Below are 21,039 nucleotides of genomic sequence, written 5' to 3'. Positions count from 1 at the left end.
CCCTAGCCTCCCTTTTCTACCCCCATCATGAAGGAAAATCTGGGAGTGATGTCATTTCTCACTGAAATACTATTATTTTTCAGCCCACAGGGAACCCAGACTAGTTGGAGGGGATATTCCCTGCTCCGGTCGTGTTGAAGTGAAACATGGCGACACATGGGGCACCGTCTGCGATTCTGACTTCTCTCTGGAAGCTGCCAGTGTGCTGTGCAGAGAATTACAATGTGGGACAGTCATCTCGATCTTAGGGGGAGCTCACTTTGGAGAAGGCAACGGACAGATCTGGGCTGAAGAATTCCAGTGTGAGGGACACGAGTCCCATCTTTCACTCTGCTCAGTAGCCTCCCGTCCAGATGGGACTTGCGGCCACAGCAGGGATGTTGGAGTCGTCTGCTCAAGTGAGACCCAGAGGACATGTTCAGTTTGTTCCCATACTGCCAAGAGGGTGGGATGAGGTCATCACAGACATCTTTTTAAAAGTCCCGTCTCCTTCCAGGATACACGGAGATCCGCTTGGTGAATGGCAAGTCCCCATGTGAGGGAAGAGTGGAGCTCAAGATACTTGGGACCTGGGGATCCCTCTGCAACTCTCACTGGGACATGGAAGATGCCCACGTTTTTTGCCAGCAGCTCAAATGTGGAGTTGCCCTTTCTACCCCAAGAGGAGCACAGTTTGGGAAAGGAAGTGGTCAGATCTGGCGGCACATGTTTCACTGCACCGGGACCGAGCAGCACATGGGAGATTGTCCGGTAACTGCTCTGGGTGCATCGTTCTGTTCTGCAGGGCAAGTGGCCTCTGTAATCTGCTCAGGTAAGAGGATGGACAGCTGGTGACGAGCTTTTCCCGGGATGGCGTGCCTTAGAGGCAGGTGTACCTGTAGGGGAAAAGGACAAAAATAACACGGCATGATCTATTTCAAAGGATCATGAGAAGTGTGCCAGAATATTAATCTCCTGTGTCTTTTAAAAAATATATTTTTTAAGTTTTTATTTTATTTTTGAGAGAGAGAGAGAGAGAGAGAGAGATCACGAGCAGGGAAGGGGCAGGGAGAGAGGGAGACACAGAATCTGAAGCAGGTTCCAGGCTCTGAGCTGTCGGCCCAGAGCCCGACGTGGGGCTCGAACTCACAGAGGGCGAGATCATGACCTGAGCGGAAGTCAGACGCTTAACCGACTGAGCCACCCAGGCGCCTCTCTCCTGTGTCTTTTTAGAAAGAAAGTAAACTTAATTTTCACAGACCTCATAATTACCCAGCGCTTACCATGTGCTGGCTTTTTCAAAGCACCTGATTCATTCTCCCCCCCCCCCCCCCCCCCGTTGGCCCACCACCTTCCTGTTTGTTCTCAGCTCATCTGTCCCCTCCCTTCCTTACCCTTTTTGTATCTTGTATAACTGAGCAGTTTGCTGTTTGCAGGAAATCAGAGTCAGACACTATCCCCGTGCAATTCATCGTCTCCGGACCCAACGAGATCTACCATTCCAGACCCCAGCGCTGTTGCTTGCATAGGTGAGAATCAGTGACCAAGCTATAAAAAATGATCTCAATCCTTAAGAATGTGTTTTATTAATACTTTATTTTCCCTTTCCAGGGAGCGGTCAACTTCGCCTGGCAAATGGAAGCGGTCGCTGTGCTGGGAGAATAGAGATCTACCACCAGGGCTCCTGGGGCACAATCTGTGATGACAGCTGGGACCTGAGTGACGCCCACGTGGTGTGCAAGCAGCTGGGCTGCGGAGTGGCCATTAACGCAACTGGCTCTGCTCATTTTGGGGAAGGAACGGGGCCCATCTTGCTGGACGAGGTGAACTGTAATGGAAAAGAAACTCATATTTGGCAATGTCGTTCACACGGCTGGGGGCACCATAACTGCAGGCATAAGGAAGATGCAGGGGTTATCTGCTCGGGTGAGTTCTGCACATAAGATCTGATCACAATTACATAAGAAAGGACGGGGGGTGGGTGGGGGAGCAAAGTGTAGTGAGGGATATTAATCTGAGGGAATCCTGAAAAGTAGGTTCAGAGGCAAGGTAGTATAACCTCAGAAGCGAAAAATACAGAAATAAGCTTGCCCATCATGAACATGACCCCAAAACTATTATCGAGAAGCCCTTTTATAAGTATATGTGGAGTTTCCTATCACTTGTCTAAAGAAGTAGATTAAAAGGGACAGGAAGAAATACACCCAGCACTCCGTTCTACAGAGCAAAAGATAATTATTATACCCAAGTAATTTTTCATGATAGTCAAATGAACTTTACTTGTCACAGGAGCAAAACTTATCATAAGAGGCCACTGCCTTTATTGCATATACATGGCGAGCTTTAGAAACTACTGTGAAGCAGAAAAAGGGAGTCCGTTGTAATGTATTGGGGAAAACAAAACTATGACTCATTTAGGGAAGTGAAAAGTCCTATACGCGTTTGATGACATAACCTGGTAGAGGACATACACAGCCGACTGTGAAGAGTCAGAAAAGGAAGTATTTCATTTCAGGGTCATGTCCCCAACATCGGCTGTAGTGCCTGAGTGTCTCCCTAAAATTTGCCAAGAGAGCTGCAAAAAGAAGGCTAATGAAATAAAGTCTTCGGGCTAACATTGCAGTAATTTAGGGAGAAGAATCCAAACTGTGTAACAGATAGAGACGTCTCTGAGCTCTTGATTAAGACTGAGAAATCAATTTTGAATTGTCGGAGGCATTCTAAAGAGTTCCTTAAGTACAAAACTCCATACTAGAAAAACCGTAAGCTGTATACCTAACTCTACTGTATTTAGTCTAGAAAATACTGTATTTTACCAAAATCGACTGAAGCATCCAGAAGTTACAAAAGAATTACTGGTAGTTGACATTTCATACCTATTTTTAAAGCTGTGCTCACCTTAGAGTAAAGGGAGGGAGTCCTCTGAGCCTTCAGAGAAAACGTGAAACTACTAACTCTGTGTTTCACCCCAGAGTTCATGTCTCTGAGACTGACGGATGAAACCAGCAGAGACCCCTGTGCGGGGCGTCTGGAAGTTTTCTACAATGGAGCTTGGGGCAGCGTTGGCAAGAGTAATATGTCTGCAACAACGGTGGCGGTGGTATGCAGACAACTGGGCTGTGCGGACAGAGGGACCATCAGCCCTGCATCTCTGGACACGTCGTCCAGGCACATGTGGGTGGACAACATTCAGTGTCCGAAAGGACCCGACACATTATGGCAGTGCCCGTCTTCTCCATGGAAACAGAGACCGGCCAGCCCTTCAGAGGAGACCTGGATCACGTGTGCTAGTGAGTACCCGCCAGCCTGGATGAAAACTCTACTTTCTAATCCCCACTCGCCTCTTCGGATCTCACGACGTAGGCCTGAGTGACCTCTGGTGCCAATTCTACCCGGATGGTGTAATCGGTTTCATTTCATTTGGCGGATAGGTATTCAGGATCGGGGATTATTTTTCCAAAAAGCGTGACACGCCCTGTGGTCTTCTTGAAAGTTTATTCGGTTGCTTTCTCTGAGAATGGATGAGGAGCACGGAATATATAATTCAGTATTTGACTCGTGAACAGTCTACCTTCCCTTTCCCACTTTTCTTTCAAATATTATCTTGTTCTACTCGTGTAAGAAGGGAAGCCGTCAAAAAGACCAGTCCTGAGGTATTTTGTCATTCTCTATCTACTTAAACTGGAAGAGATTTTTTTTTTTATGTACCTGTCTCCTAAACCCTTTCTCCTTGAGAGAAATTAACATTATGCAACGTTCATTTTGTTCATTTCACATTTCCTGAGTCGCAGGCATGAAATGCACCCAGTTTGCTGAAAAGACACAGAGTTTCAAAAAGGATAGGTTTTGTTAAAATATATTTTTAAATGCAGATTAAATAAGTCAAGTATTCAAACAGAGATTTAAAACGAATTTAAAATCTCTCTTTTCGCCTGTGACCTCTTGGAAGTTTTTGTGTTCTCAGAAATGATCTGGGTGTCTCTGACTTTTCAGACAAGATAAGACTGCAGGAAGGAAGCTCTAATTGTTCCGGACGCGTGGAGCTCTGGCATGGAGGTTCCTGGGGGACGGTGTGTGATGACTCCTGGGACCTTGAAGATGCGCAGGTGGTGTGTCGACAGCTGGGCTGTGGCCCAGCTTTAGAGGCACTAAAAGAGGCAGCATGTGGTCAGGGGACGGGGCCCATATGGCTCAATGAAGTCAAGTGCAAAGGAAATGAGTCTTCCTTGTGGGATTGTCCTGCCAAAGCCTGGGGGCACAGCGACTGTGGGCACAAAGAAGATGCTGCTGTGAGGTGCTCAGGTGAGTATCTGGAGCCTGGACTAAGCGTGGAATCCCTGGCAACAAAAAGGGGGTGGGCAGTGAAGCGCACTGTGCAAAGACTAGACGCATCAACCCAGGGAATCTAGTAGGAAGAGAATCATGATGCTTCCAATCTGAAGGAATGAAGAAAACATTTATGGTTGTACATTGGCTTCACCAAAGGAAGAGCATGTAACTGTATGTATCTCTGTACGGAAGGAATGAAAACAAGGGGACCCTGGTATTAGGTGGGAAGAGTAATCTACTTGGTTGCCGGGCACCGAAGGCTCACATAGGAAATAGAAATATTTGTTCTACATATTACTCCCCAAAGTGAGTCTTCTCTTTTCTCCTGCAGAAATCGCCGTGGCCCAGAGATCATCAATGGCTGCAGGTATATCGTGGGGTTTATGAGCCTGGGTCTAATTGCCTGTGTTATTTAGAATCTTTTCTGCCAAGAGACTTTAGGTCAGAGGTAGTTCTGAAGATCTGAGGTGTACTTCGGCAATCCTGTATTTCAGAGAAGGATGGTACTAGAGATCTGGGTCTTCCAGCTAAGACATGATCGTCTCTTGTGATACTTCCTTGCCCTTAGGTCGCTCATCGCTTGTCGTATTTGGGATCCTTGGCCTCATTCTGTTGGCCTTTCTCGTTGCTCTCCTCTTGTGGATTCAGAAGCGAAGACGGCGACAGCTGCTCACAGGTATCAGCCAAATTATGGTCTTTCTCATGTCTCTATGGGATTGAAGCTTCTTGGGATAAAATACGTATTATCTCACTATATATCCATAGTAGACGCAAGGATATGCATATTAGACTCAAGTATAAAACAACCAAAAGGATGGAATCTAGAAGAGATTTAAGCAGCTTCTCAAAAAGAGGGAACAAGATTTCAGAGGAGACAGGGGTTTGGGCTGTTGATGATTTCTGCACTCTATCTGTATGCTAATTGGGACATTATAGAATCGATAGTTTGGGATGAATATGCTTATATGGTTTAGGAGGAATCCTTTCTTGCCCAAATACTTATTTGCTGTCACTATGTAGTTCTTATTAGTTTTACTGTTCAGTGAAGCAACGTGCTAGGCTCTGGAGATACAGACATCGATAGTCAAGTGTTTTTGTCTCCATGGCATTTCAAGTCTAGTGGAAGAGATATTCATGCAGACAAATAAAGTGCAATGTGGTAGTGTACACTAAGATGGATAAGGAAAAAAGTGGCACAGAAAAGGCAGTAATTAACTGGAGGGGCAAGGGGAGAATCGGAGGCTTCTAAGAGGCTCATTCTGAAAATCAAGTTCAAAGAACTGGGTAAGGTGCTTTATAGGGAAAGAGAAAAAATATGTACAAGTGTGGAGAAGCTTAAAGGATGGGCATATATGCTGTTTTGAGGGGAAGTAAAAGTTGGGTTGCAGGAGAGAAGCTGCCGGTAAGTCGGTAGAAGGAGGAGGAACAGAGTATGTAGTCGTGTACTCCATGGTAAGAAGATTAATAGTCAAAGAATACTATGTGTGTGTGTGTGGGGGGGGTGGTGAAGTAGTCAAGCTGTTTTTCAGAAAGTTCTGTTTGATGACAGGATGTATGAGGGGTTGAAGGAAGACCACGTTATTGACCAGGGTAGCATTTCGAAATCGTTCAGATGGAAAATGACAGGGGCTTTAGTGAGAATGGAGAGAAGAGGAGAGATTTTAGAGAGATTTTTTTTTTTAAAGTTCTGATGAGTTAGAGAAGACCACTGCCTGCCTTAGGGGAAGAAACTGGGAAGTCAGGCGATGGCAATAGGGGAGGTTTCGCCTCCTCCTATTGACTTTAATCATGGCCTTGTAAGGGAAAAGCTTGGTAGTAGAACGGATGGAAACCAGACAAGGGCATGGGTAAAGATTCAGTATGTTTGCATTGCTGCGGAAAAGCACTGGTAGGGAGGGCGACTTTTATTACGAGCTGATCCCTAACCTAGGGCCTCTGTTGTCAGTTTCCTTGAGAGGAGAGAATTCTGTCCACCAAGTTCAATACCGGGAGATGAATTCTTGTCTGAAAGCCGATGATCTGGACGTGCTGACTGCCTCAGGTCTGTGGGTTCTTTGAGGGTTCTTTGAGGGTCTGTAGCCCTGGGGTTCAGACGGGTAGCTACAATTACAGTGGAGGCATTCCACTGTGCACAGCAGTGGAAAGGAATCTCGAACATGGAATAGGAAGTTATGATGCACAAGGAAGAGAGGCAGAAATGAACGACAGATTACTCTTGGAGAACATAAGAATTGCAACCATGTGATCTGGCTTAGAGATCTATGATTATGTCTGATGGAGGGACAGGGAACCATGCAAGAAGCATATTATGACTTGGACCTCATTTTCTTGAAACAGAAACTAATCTTCTAAAGGGTGGTTTCACTCGTCACGTCTCTCATAATTTCTTGCCTTCTTACCTCCTGCTGCTTTCCTTTCTCTTACTTGCTATTTACTATATTTCCCCCTAAAAGTCTGAAAGCTTAAAATTTCTGTATCTTTATCCCATAGAAGCCATCACTATTCACAGGATTACTCTGATTTCCCATTACATGATTCTTCTTTCTTTGTCCTCCAACTTCTGCTTAGCGACAGGGCATGAATTCTGTCTCTGGGCAGCAGAATTCTGCTGGGTTGGAAGAAATCTCTCAATACCCACTTTCTCCACAAACGCTCAACACCTTCTCAGTATTCCTTACCATCTGACAAGGGCCCACCTCACTTCTTCAATCCCAGGGACTTGGTATTTGCTGCAACTGTGTCAGGAAAACATGTACAAGGCCTGGGAAAGACTTTCTGTGCCCCTTAAATCACACTTGGTTGCCTTCCTAATTGTGGGCAATGTGTTTAGATGTTCAAAGAGCTGCTAAGGCACTTGAGGGGAGGTCTGATTTATTTCCCAGTAATTATTTTCTTCCTTTCAGAAAATCCCAATGAGTCAGATGATTTTAGTGATGCTGGGCTAATTTCTGTGTCTAAATCTCTTCCTGTTTCTGGATGAAAAAGAAGACCATTCTGAGGTGCACTGAAAAGGAAAACGGGAATTATAACCCAGGGAGGTGAGTGAGGAGAATTTATTCAATGTTGTTCAAAACAGGTACATTTTTTTTTTTGAAAGTTGAGAACTCCTCTGGTATTAGGAAAAAAGAATATATATACACGTTTCCATATATATTAATATATATGTATATCCACTTTCAGAATATATAACAGCTCTTTACAGATGTGACTCATTTTTTTTATGTTTATTTATTTCTGAGACAGAGACAGAGCCCGAGTGGGGGAGGGGCAGAGAGAGAGGGAAACAGAGAATCAGAAGCAGGCTCCAGGCTCTGAGCTGTCAGCACAGAGCCTGACACAGGGCTCGAACTCACAAACCATGAGGTCATGACCTGAGCCGAAGTCGGTCACTCAACCGACTGAGCCACCCAGGCGCCCCGATGTGACTCTTGGCCAACTCTTAGTTGTATATTCTAAGCAATAACACTGGTAGATCATAGAGCTAAGGAAGAACTGTGTAAATTAGTATGAAAAAAATCTTTTCAAGATATTATAAGGGTCATTTGGGGAAAGAGAAAAGACTTATGTCAACACTTGTATAATGTTATGTTATGGTAAAGGTAGTATACGATGCCTGTAAGAATACAGAAAGTTTTCCTAAGAAAGTTTGAGATTCTGAGGAAGATGTGATACTCAAGGGAAATATCAGATGATTGAAAGATAGACAACTTTAGGGCAAGGACATAGCATGTACAAAATATGGAGGCATAAAAAAGAACCACATCTTTGGGGAACAATAAGAAGTTTTTCCTTCCAAAATATGTATTGAACAGGGGCATCTGGCTGGCTCATTCGGTAGAGCATGCAACTCTTGATCTCAGGGTTGTTAGTTTGTGCCCCACGTTCGGTGTAGAGATTACTTAAAAATAAAAATCTTGAAAAACATATGTATCGAACGTGTTTATGGTGACAAATGGTGTTCTGAGCACTGAAGACACATAACTAAAAGATACTGTTGACAAAGGCACGATCGTTTAATGCAAATCTTGCAGTCTACCGAGAGAGAAGAAGTGGTGAGAATCAAAGCAGAAAGGTTGCGTAGACCCCTATAATGGGCGGCTTTACCTGCTCCTGTTAGGGAGGCAGTGAACTTTGAAAAATGAAGCTGGGGCGAGACACAATCAGGTTTACATTTTATAATTTGCTTTTCATGCAGGAAGTGTAACAAGGGAAAAGAGTGAATAGACAAGAAATTTGTTAAGTTATACATCAAAAAGAAAAATGGTGAAATGAGATAGTGGAGATATTTTCTATCTTTAAAAAAAACTTGGGGGACTATACATTTAGAAATTATATATAGCAAAAGTATGGTTTTGTTGTGGAAATAAATACAGACTGAGACACAGGATTAAAGTCGGAACTCTTAAAAGTATAAAAATGTAAAGTGTCAAATCATTTATGTACATATATACACATAGAAGCTAATAAATTATATATAGCATTAAAAGGATAAATATATATACAGTAAAACCTTGGATTGCAAGTTACTTGTTCTGCGAGTGTTCCGCAAGATGAGCAAACGTTTCTAATAAGTTTTAACTTGATAAACAAGCGATGTCTTGCAATGAGTAGTACACGATGCCGAAAGTCACATAGTCACAATGAGCCAATGGTTCATGAAATTCGCTTTGATCTACGAGCGCTTTGGATTACAAGCATGTTTCTAGAACGAATTATGATTGCAAACCAAGGTGTTACTATATATATATATATATATATATATATATATATATATATAGTATATATAGTATACATATAGACAGAGAGAGAGAGAGTAGATAGATAGATCTCTCTATCTATATACATATATCTTAACAATTGTTAAAGGATAGCATGTGATAGATCACTCGGCAAAGCTATGAAAACACAACTCACACAGAATGAATTTCGAGTGACACCTAGACATTTACAAATGCTCTAATTCACCAGTATGTCTGGGAGGTTCCAATTACAATTAACACTGAGATATCACTTTATATAAAACAGGCCACCAAAAATTTAAAACAGTGCCAATATTGCTGGTGGGAATACAGAGAAAATTTTAGACACTGCTATTGGAAATGAGAGGTGTGGTAGCTTTTGCCAAAAGCAACCTAAAAAATGTCTCTTAATCATTTTTTAAACGCTTCACATCCTTTCATACAGAACTTCTCCCACTGAGAACTTCATCCATGCAGATAAAGAGCTCACATATAATGATTCCTTCCCACAGCATTGTTAGTAATGGCAAAAAGCTAGAAAAAGTGAATGACAGTGACGCAGTGGCTAGAAAATTATGGTGCAGCCAGTTGAAAAAGGAAAAATCACCCACAAACGTGCAATATCATTCCATTTATGTGCTCATGTTATCAAATATAATTAAATATGTTTACATCTATAAGATTACATGTGTGTGTATATATGTGTAGAGAAACATTAAAATCTAATAACATTATTAGATTAAGACTACAAATGCCTTTTGATTTATAATCTTGAACATAGGAATATTATTCTGATGTAATGAATAATCATTAAACTACTTTTTCCTTAAAGTGTAATCACTGCTGAAGCACTGTTTCAGAATTACATGGGGATGCTTGTAAAAATGGTATTTTGGTATACATCATAGTTTTATGAAAAAGGCATCATTCTTGGGCCCACTGAAGTTTGCAGATCACTGCATTTAAGTTTTCTGTTCAGGAAAGTAGCATGCTATTTAATACATGTGAGTTTGTGTGTGTGTGTGTGTTTTGTGCACACACACATGCGTGTGGTAATAGAACACATTAGATTACATTATAATGGAATTCCTTACAAGTGTGTATGAAGAGGAAAATAACAGTTTTTCCATGTATGGCTTTTGTTCAGCCTTTAAGACACCTTGATGAAGAAGACCTGAACTACCGAATAGAGGAAGAATCCCCCTCGTCCAATGAAGATTACAGTACGTTTCCTGTATCTCCTCGTATCCCAAAGAAGGCTGCTGAATTTGTAAAAATTAAATTGGTGAATGTAACTATTCAAAGCTGTTTATAAGACTGTCAAAGGGATTAAATAAAAAGGAATATTGCTAATTTGAATTTGTCTTAACTTCCTGGTCTTGATTTTATGAATTTCCGAGTAGGCTTTCTGATTTTTTGAGAGGTTTGATAAATGTAACGTGATGTCTTTTCATTTGAAGATGTTTTCATTTGCACATATGTTTTTTCTAGTTTGGTTTAAATAACAATTTTCTTCTTATTACCAAATCAAAACAAATTTGTTTTTCTTTAGTTTTTTTTCAAATTTTTATTTAAATTAGTTAGTTAACATATAGTGTAATATTGATTTCAGAAGTAGAATTCAGTGATTCATCATTTACACATAATTCCCTCTCTCTTTTTTTCCCCCTTCCCATATGTTCATCTGTTTTGTTTCCTAAATTCCACATATGAGTGGAATCATATTCTATTTGTCTTTCTCTATTGACTTATTTCACTTAGCATAATACACTCTTGTTCCATCCACATCATTGTAAATGGCAAGATTTCATTCCTTTTGATGGCTGAGTAATATTCCATTGTCTATAGATACCACATCTTCTTTATCTATTCATCAGTCAAATGATACTTGGGCTCTCTTCATAGTTTGGCTATTGTTAATAATGCTGCTATAAACATTTGGGTGCATGTACCCCTTCAAATCAGTATTTTTGTATCATTTGGGTAAATACCTATTAGTGCAATTGCTGGGTCATAGGGTGCTTTTATTGTTAACTTTTTGAGGAAACTTTGTACTGTTTTCCAGAGTGGGTGCACCAGTTTGGATTCCCACCAGCAGTGCAAGAAGATTCCCCTTTCTCCACATCCTTGCTAATACCTGTTGTGTCTTGTGTTGTTAATGTTAGCCATCCTGACAGGTGCGAGGTGGTACCTCACTGTGGTTTTTTATTTGCATTTCCCTGATGATGAGTGATGTTGAGCATCTTTTTACGTTTATTGGTAATATGTACGTCTTTAGAGAAATACCTGCTCTGCCCATTTTTAATTGGATTATTTGGTTTTTGAGTGTTGAATTTGGTAAGTTCTTTATAGATTATGGATTCTAACCCTTTATCAGATATGTCATTTGCAAATATCTTCTCCCATTCCATAGTCTGCTTTTTAGTTTTGTAGATTACTTCCTTCACTGTGTGGAAGATTTTTATCTTCATGACGTGCCAATAGTTCATTTTTGCTTTTGTTTCCCTTGCCTTCAGTGATGTGTCTAATAAGAAGTTGCTGTGGCCAAGGTCAAAAGGGGTGCTGCCTGTGTTCTCCTCTAGGATTTTGATGGTTTCCTGTCTTACATTTACGTCTTTCATCCATTTTGAATTTATTTTTGTGTCTTGTGTGAGAAAGTGGTCCAGTTTTATTCTTCTGCATGTTTCTGTCCAGTTTTCCCAGTATAATTTACTGAAGAGACTGTCTTTTTTCCATTGGATATTCTTCCCTGCTTTTTTGAAGATGATTTGGCCATATAGTTGTGAGTCCCTATCTGGATTTTCTATTCTGTTCCATTGATCCATGTGTCTGTTTTTGTGCCAGTACCATACTGTCTTGATGACTACAGCTTTGTTATATAGCTTGAAGTCCAGAATCGTGATACCTCCAGCTTTGTTTTTCTTTTTCAGGATTGCTTTGGCTATTTGGGGTCTTTTGTGGTTCCATACAAATTTTGGGATTGTTTGTTCTAGCTCTGTGAAAAATTCTGGTGGTATTTTGATAGGTATTGCATTAAATATGTAGATTGTTTTGGGCAGTATAGACATTTTAACAATATTTGCCCTTCCAATCCATGAGCATGGAATGTTTTCCATTTCTTTGTGTCCTCTTTAATTTGTTTTATAAGTATTCTTTAGTTTTTGGAGTGAAGATCTTTTCTTTCTTTGGTTAGGTTTATTCCTAAGTATATTATTGTTTTTATAAATGGGATCAATTCCTTGCTTTCTCTTTCTGCTGCTTCATTATTGGTGTATAGAAATGCAACAGATTTTTGTACATTGATTTTATATCCTGCGACTTTGCTGATTTCATGTGTTAGTTCTTAGCTCTTTTTCTAAGAAAGGGAAAGTTAATGATTATTGAAAGGTTAATAATACATTGTTATCTCTACAAGACATGAATCTTATTGGTTCCTAATTGGTTCCCAATATGTAATTCTGGTCCCCGATAAAATATGCACAAGGGGCGCCTGGGTGGCTCAGTTGGTTAAGCGTCCGACCTCGGCTCAGGTCACGATCTCGCGGTATGTGAGTTCGAGCCCCACGTCGGGCTCTGTGCTGACTGCTCAGAGCCTGGAGCCTGTTTCAGATTCTGTGTCTCCCTCTCTCTCTGAACCTCCCCCGCTCATGCTCTGTCTCTCTCTGTCTCAAAAAAAAATAAACGTTAAAAAAAAAAATTAAAAAAAATCTGCACAGCAACACCCAGTAAAGGTACAAAGACTGAATGGTTCACTTCCTTGTTCCTTAAGACAATGTAACTAAAACTGAAATGAATATGCAAATTATGTCTTTTCTATATAAGTGTAAGTTATCATAAGGAAAGTTTATATTTTAATAAAAATCACGTATCCATATTACATATTAACATAGAAGATAAATCTAAAGAAAGATTTATAACAGCTCAACACTAAGCTTAGAGTCTGTTGTTAAATATTCCAGTGTTAGTCGCGAATAGATTTTTAACCCTTTCTCAGTATTCTGGTATTGAGTACACTCTGTTCTAGCATTTAGGGCTTCAAAGCCACAATCTTGTAGAATCATGAAATTTGGGTCACTTCCTATTGTTTTCATTCCTCTTGTCAATTTCAAACATATATTGGACATAAACTAATTAAATCATTTAATCATTTAATCTTTTAATAAACAATATTTACTAAGTACCTACTTTTTGTCAGGCATTGCACATTAAATACCCAATTATATGTCATGTACTGTTCCCCCATTACTGTATATGTGAATAAAAGAAATTTATATATATATATATATATATATATACACACACATATAAATGTATATATCTATGTCAAATTATAGTATACACTTGTAGGAGCCCCACCTATGTAATAATTAATGTAAATATTTATGTACATATTTTAGAATAATATATAATACAAAAAGAGTTTCTCCCTATATTTAGATTTATTTTACCAAAATTATGTATGAGATATCAGTTGTTAAAACACCTCCTTAGGGGCACTCGGGTGGCTCAGTCAGTTAAGTGTCTGACTTCAGCTCAGGTCATGATCTCACAGTTCGTGAGTTCGAGCCCCACGTCGAGCTCTGTGCTGACAGCTCAGAGGCTGGAGCCTGCTTCGGATTCTGTGTCTCCCTCTCTCTCTGCCCCTCCCCCACTCGGATTCTGTCTCTCTCTCAAAAATAAGTAAACATTAAAAAAAATTAAAACAAAACACCTCCTTATTAATACACTAGTAGGAGGTAAATGAAAATTGAGATTGTGCTTTCAGAATTATTGCAATTGTTTGAGAGAGTATTAATAGTAATGTGTCCTGTCCCCTTTGTTGCTCAACATGTCCCTGGATGGTGAAATTCTACTCCATGTAAGAGTAGTTAGCATGTGGTACTTACTATGTACCAGGGACTGCTTTAAATGTTTCACATTAGTTAACAACTTAATCCTCACAATAATCTGACAAGGTTACATACTTTTTAATACGCATTTTAGATTTGGGAAAACTGAAGGACAGAGAAGTTAAATGACTTGCCTAAAGATATGCAACTAATAAGTGACAGGGCTGAAATTTGAGGCTGAGTACTTTGGTTCTTGAGGCCATGCTTTTAACCATCATATGATATATACTGACTTTCAAAGTGAAATTTAGTTTATATGGAGTGAAGACATTTCCAACTTTCATAGTCTTATACCCACTTACACGTAATTTGTGATACTATTTGAGAGAACCTAGATACTTTGATGAAACAGGGCAAGAATAGAGTCTGGTCACCTCAACAGAAAATAGGACCAAATCTATATTACCAAAAGTTTTGCCTATGTCTCTCTGCTCCAAGTCTAACTTTCTTGAGAGTCTCAAATGTTCTCATCTTTCATGTCTATATTACTTGGCCACTTAAATCACCTTAAAAAATAATAATCTTTAAATTTTAAAAGCAGCAAGAGAAAAGAAAGAAGTTATATACAAAGGAAATCCCACAAGGCTACCAGCTGATTTTTCAGCACAAAGTTTGCAGGCCAGAAGGTACTGGCATGATATGTTCAAAGAGAGGAAAGAAAAAACCTGCAGCCAAGAATACTCTATTCAGAAAAGCTATCATTCAGAACAGAAGGAGAAATAAAGTTTCCCAGACAAACAAAAGCTAAAAGAATTCATCACCACTAAACTAGCTCCACAAGAAATGTTAAAGGACACTCTTTCAGCAGAAAAGAAAGACCACAAGTAGGAAAAAGTAGTAAAGTTAAGTATATCTGTAAAAATCAGTCGAGAGATTCACAAAATAAAATGATGTGAAGTATGGCAAAATATACCTAAAACATGGTGGGGAGAGAAGTAGAGAATAAATTCAAACTTAAGCGACCATCAACTTAACATAGACTGCTATATGCATACGATGTTATATACAAACTGAGTCGTAACCACAAATCAAAAACCACTAACAGATATGCAAAAAATAAAGAGAAAGGAATCCAAGTATATCATTTAAGAAAGCCAGCAAACCATAATAGAAGAGAGCAAGAGGAGAAAGAAACAGAGAAGAACTACAAAAACAACCACAAAACAAGTAACCAATGGCAATAAGTACATACATACCTATCAATAATTACTTTGAATGTAGATGGGACTAAATGCTCCAATCAAAAGGCATAGGGTGACCGAATGATTCAAAAAAAAACAAGCCACATCCATATGCTGCCTACAAGAGAGTCATTTCAGACCTAGTGACACGTGCTGATTGCAAGTGAAAGGGTAGAAAAGCATTTATCATGCAAATAAAAGTGAAAAGAAAGCTGAGGTGGCAATACTTATATTGTACAAAAGAGACTTTAAAACAGACTATAACATGAGAGAAAGAGGAACACTCTACAATCACAAATGGACAGTCCAACAAGAAGATATAACAATTGTAAGTATTTATGCACCTGACATGAGAGCAATCAAATACATAAAGCAACTAATAACAAACATAAAGGAAATAATCGATAGTAATACAATAACAGTAGGGGATTTTAACACCCCACTTACATCAGTGAACAGATCATCTAAACAGAAAATCAACAAGGAAACAATGACTTTGACATTGGGTCAAGATGGATTTAACAGACATATTCAGAACAACCCATCCCCCAAACAGAATACACGTTATTTTCAAGTGTACATGGAACATTATCCAGAATAGATCACATATCCGTCCACAAAACAAGTCTCAGAAAATTAAAAAAGACTGAAGTCATACCATGCATCTTTTTTGACCACAATGCCATAAAACTAGAAATCAACTGCAAGAAAAAATCTGGAAAGACCACAAACACATGGAGGTCAAATAACATGCTACTACACAACAAATGGGTAAGCCAAGAAATCAAAGAGGAAATAAAAAATACATGGAAACAGATAAAAATGAAAACAAAGTAGTTAAAAATCTTTGGGAAGCAGCAGGAAGAAAATAATAAAGCACAGAGCAGAAAGAAATGAAATAGAAACGAAAAAAAACAAAAAACAATAGAACAGATCAATGAAAACAGGAGCTAGTTCTTTGAAAATTGATTAACCCTTTTGCCAGACTCATCATCAAAAAATACACCCAAAAACAGAGAGGACTCAAATTAAATCAGAGCTGAAAACAAACAAACAAACAAACAAACAAACAAACAAACAAAAAACAATGCCACAGAAATATAAAAGATAATAAGAGAATATCATGAAAAAATATATGACAACAAACTGGACAATTTAGAAATGAATCAATTTCTAGAAACATATAACCTCCCAAAACTGAATCAAGAAGAAATAGAAAATTTGAACAGACCAACTACCAGCAATGAAGTTGAGTCAGCAATCAAAAAACTCCCAGGAAACAAAAATCCAAGACCAGATGGCTTCACAAGTGAATTCCACCAAACATTTAAAGAGTTAATACCTATTCTTCTCAAATTCTTCCAAAACATAGAAGATAAAGGAATATTTCCAAATTCATCCTTTGAGGCCAGCATTATCCTGACACCAAACCAGATAAAGAAAACACACACACACACACACACACACACACACAAACACACACAAGAGAACTGTGGGCCAATATCTCTGATGAACATAGATGCAAAAATCCTCAACAAAATATTAGCAAGCCAAATCTAACAATATGTTAAAAGAATAATTTGTCACAATCGAGTGGGACTTTTTTTATGGGATGCAAGCATGGTTCAATATTTACAAATCAACGTGATATATCACACCAATAAGAGAAAGAATAAAAATCAGATAATCATCTCAATAGATACAGAAAAAAACATTTGACAAAGAAAAATATCCATTCATAATAAAAAAAACCCTCAACAAAGTAGGTTTATAGAGAATATATATCAACATAATAAAATGTTATTTTTCATGATAATATATGTAAACCCACAGCTAACATCATACACAATGGTGAAAAACTGAGAGCTTTTCTCTTAAGATCAGGAACAAGACAAGGACGTACACCCTCGCCATTTTTATTCAACATAGTACTGGAAGTCCTGGCCACAGCATCATATAAGGAAAAGAAATAAAAGTCATCCAAATTGGTGAGGAAGGAATAAAACTTTCACTATTTGCAGATAATATGATATTATACACAGAAAACCCTAAAGACCCTACAAAAAAAGATACTAGAACTGATACATGAATTCATCAAGGTTGCAGGATACAAAATCATACAGAAATCTGTTGTGTTCTACACACTAATAATAAAGTAGCAGAAAGAGAAATTAAGAAACGATCCCATTTACAATTACACCAATAATAATTACACCAATAATAAAGGGGCACCTGGGTACCTCAGTCGGTTAAGCATCCAACTCTTTATCTTGGCTCAGGTCACGATCTCACTGTTCATGAAATCAAGCCCTGTGTTGAGCTCTGCACTGTGCGGTGCAAAGTCTGTGTGGGATTCTCTCTCCCTCTCCCTCTGTCCCTTCCCACCATTCACTCACACTCTCTAAGTAAATAAAGAAATAAACTTAAAAAAAATAATAAAATACCTAGGAATAAACTAAGGAAGTGGAAGACCTGTACTCTGAAAACTATAAGACATTGATGAAGGAAATTGAAGATGATACAAAGAAATGGAATCCTCATGGATTAGAGGAACAAATACTGCTCAGGTGTCCATACTACCTACAGCAATCCATACGTTCAAGGCAATCCCTATCAAAATACCACAGGTGTTTTTTATAGAGCTAGAACAAATAATCTTAAAATTTGTATGGGACCACAAAAGACCCCAAATAGCCAAAGCAATCTTTAAAAGAAGAACTAAACTGGAGGTATCACAATCCCAGATTTCAGGATATACTACAAAGCTATAGTAATCCAAACAGTATGATCCCAGCACACAAAAAAAGAGACCTATAGATCAATGGAACAGAATAGAGAGTCCAGAAATAAACCCACAATTATTTGGTCAATCGATCTTTGCCAAAGGAGGCAAGAATATGCAATGAGAAAAGTGTAGTCTCTTCAACAAATGGAATTGGGAAAACTGGAAGGCTACATGCAAAAGGATGGAACTGGACTACTATCTTACACCATACAGAAAAATAAATCCAAACCGGATTAAAGACCTACCATGTGATATCTGAAGCCATAAAAATCCTGGAAGAGAACACAGGCAGTAATTTCTTTGACTTGACTGTAACAACATTTGTCTACATATGTCTCCTGAGGCAAGGGAAACAAAAGCAAAAATGTACTATTGGGACTACATTAAAATAAAAAGCTTCTACAAAGCAAAGGAAATAATCAAGAAAACTAAAAGGCAACGTACTGAATGGGGGTATATTTGCAAATGACATATCTGATAAGGGTTAGTGTCCAAAATATTTATTTTAGTAATGTTTATTTATTTATTTGAGACAGAGAGAGAGAGAGAGAGAGCAAGTGCGAGAGGAGCAGAGAGAGAGGGAGAGAAAGAATCCCAAGCAGGCTCCCCACTATCAGCACAGAGCCCAAGGTGAGTCTCAATCTCACAAATCATGAGATCATGACCTGAGCCAAATCAAGAGTTGGAAGTTTAACTGACTGAGCTACCCAGGTGCCCCAGTATCTAAAATATTTAAAGTACTTATACAACTCAACACACACACACACACAGACCCAAATAATCCAATTAAAAATGGGCAGAAGACATGAACAGACATTTTTCCAAAGAAGATATCCAGATGGCCAACAGACACATGAAAAGATGCTCAACATCACTCATCACCAGGGAAATTAAAACCAAAACCACAAGGAGATATCACCTCACACCTGTCAGAATGGCTAAAATCAAAAACACAAGACACAACTAGTGTTGGCAAGGATGTGGACAAAAGAAACCCTCGTGCACCGTTGGTGGGAGTGCAAGCTGTTGCAGCCACTATGGAAGACAATATGGAGGTTCCTCAAAAAATTAAAAATAGAATTACTATATGATTCAGCAATTCCACTAGTATTCACTGGGTATTTACCCAAAGAATAGGGAAACATAAATTCAAAAAGATGCACGCACCCCTATGTTTATTGCAGGACTATATACTATAGGCAAACTAAGGAAGCAGCCCAAGTGTCTATCGATAGATCAATGAATAAAGAAGAGGTCTCTCTCTCTCTCTCTCTCTCTTCCTGACACACACACACACAGAGTGGAATATTAGTCATAAAAAATGAAATCTTGCCACTTGCAACCACATGGATGGATCTAAAAGTTATAATGATGAATGAAATAAGTTAGTTAGAGAAAGAAAAGTACCACACGATTTCACTCATATGTGGAATTTATGAAACAAAAAAAGTGAGCAAAGAAAAAAAGAGTCAAACCAAAAAACAGATTCTTAACTATAGAGAACAAAATGGTGGTTAGCAGAGGGAAGATGAGGCAAGGGATAGGTGAGGTAGGTGAAGGGGGATGAAGAGTACATTTATCATGTGGGCACTAAGGAATGTATAGAATTGTTGAATTACTCCGTTATACGCCTGAAAGTAATATAACATTGTACATTAACTATACCGGTATTTAGAAAATAAGAAGTGAGTCGCCTTATTCATCCTGAAATACCAAGGGGATACATGATATATACATGTCATTGCAGGGGATGTAACCCTTGATTATTTGGTTGAGGTGGTGTTTATTGGATTTCTCCACTCTATTATTCTCCCTTTCCCCTGGTTTATTCTTTGGAATTAACTTGGTGGTAATTAATGATGGTAATTATTTCTATCAAGTTTTGTTTGAGGAATTTTAAAACTTTCTCCTTTAGTTTTGAAAAATATTTTCACTGTGCCCTGTAGTTCTGGGTTGATAGGTTAGTTTCTTTCATTCAGATCTTAATAGATGTCATTTTCACTGTCTTTATGAAGCATCATCTTGATAAGAAGTCTACTATAATGATTTCTCATTCCTCTCTATGTCATGTGACTTTTTTCCTCTGGTTGACTTCAACTTTCTCATCCTCTCTCTCTCTTTCTTTCTCAATTGAACATAGTACACTCTGTGTGTGTGTACCTCTCATCTCGTTTGGTGTTCTTTAAGTATGTTGGACCTGTGGTTTGGGGTCTATCATTAATTCTTGACCGTCATTTTTTCTGCCCCATTCCATCACCATTTTCCTCCTGGCATTCCAATTACAAGTATGTGGCACTGTTACGTATTGTTCCACAGCTCTCGTATGTCCTGTTCTGTCTTTGTTCAGTCTTTGCTGTAGATTCTTCCTCAGATTCTTCCCAATTATGTTCTTCAAGTAACCATGACTTGTGTAATCTCCTTCTCTTGTGTGTGGGCTGGGCCTCATGACTTACTTCTAATGAATAAAATACAGCAAAAAATGCTGAGATGTCCCTTTGAAGATTACATTATAAATGACTGTGATTCCATCTTTCTGGTAGTCTCTCTTGCGGCAAGAGTTCATGCTCTCTCTGCTCTATGGAGAGGTCAATATGGCAAGGAACTGAATGAAGCCTCTGTCTCAGTCAGCAAGAAACAGTGTCCCTCAAAAGCAATATCCCATAACACACTGGATCCTGCCGACAACCTTATTAGTGACTATATATTCAGCTTGGGATGCCATAACAAAATACGACCGGTTGGGTGACTTAAACAACTGGAATTTATTTTCTCAAAGTTCAGGAGACTAGAAGTCCATGATCAAGGTGTTGGCAGATCTGGTGTGTCGTGAGAGATCTTCCTGGCTTGCAGACGGTTGGTTACCTTCTCGTCAAGTTCTCACACGGCCTTTCCTCTGTGTGCATGCAGAAGGAGAGCTCTCTGGTGTCTTCTCGTCTTCATATAAGGACGCCAATCCTATTGGTTTGGGGTCCCACCCTTATAACCTCATTTAACCTTAATTACCTCCCTGAAGGCCCCATCTCCAAGTGCAGTCACATTGTGGGTTAGAGCTTCAGCCTACAAATTTGGGGACGATGCAATTCAGGCCATAACAGTGACCCAGTGACCATGGCAGCAGATCTTTCCTCAGTCAAATC

At 39.1% G+C, this 21,039-nt stretch overlaps 1 protein-coding gene across 1 annotated transcript in view; it reads left to right on the top strand.

Annotated features, from left to right (window-relative positions):
* The window catches only part of CD163 (CD163 molecule), a 137,874-nt gene that overhangs the window by 18,225 nt on the left and 98,610 nt on the right, over positions 1-21,039 (top strand). The window contains 12 exon segments of the mRNA XM_042948270.1: positions 84-398; positions 497-811; positions 1,416-1,508; positions 1,591-1,905; positions 2,952-3,269; positions 3,973-4,281; positions 4,640-4,675; positions 4,877-4,984; positions 6,254-6,349; positions 7,212-7,283; positions 7,286-7,346; positions 10,203-10,270. Coding sequence (XP_042804204.1) covers positions 84-398; positions 497-811; positions 1,416-1,508; positions 1,591-1,905; positions 2,952-3,269; positions 3,973-4,281; positions 4,640-4,675; positions 4,877-4,984; positions 6,254-6,349; positions 7,212-7,283; positions 7,286-7,346; positions 10,203-10,270 — 2,106 coding nt within the window.

Source organism: Panthera leo, chromosome B4 (genome assembly GCF_018350215.1).
Source record: "Panthera leo isolate Ple1 chromosome B4, P.leo_Ple1_pat1.1, whole genome shotgun sequence".
NCBI classification, from domain to species: Eukaryota; Metazoa; Chordata; class Mammalia; order Carnivora; family Felidae; genus Panthera; species Panthera leo.
The sequence above is the reverse complement of the archived record's forward strand: the minus strand, read 5'-3'. Positions and strand labels throughout refer to the sequence as shown.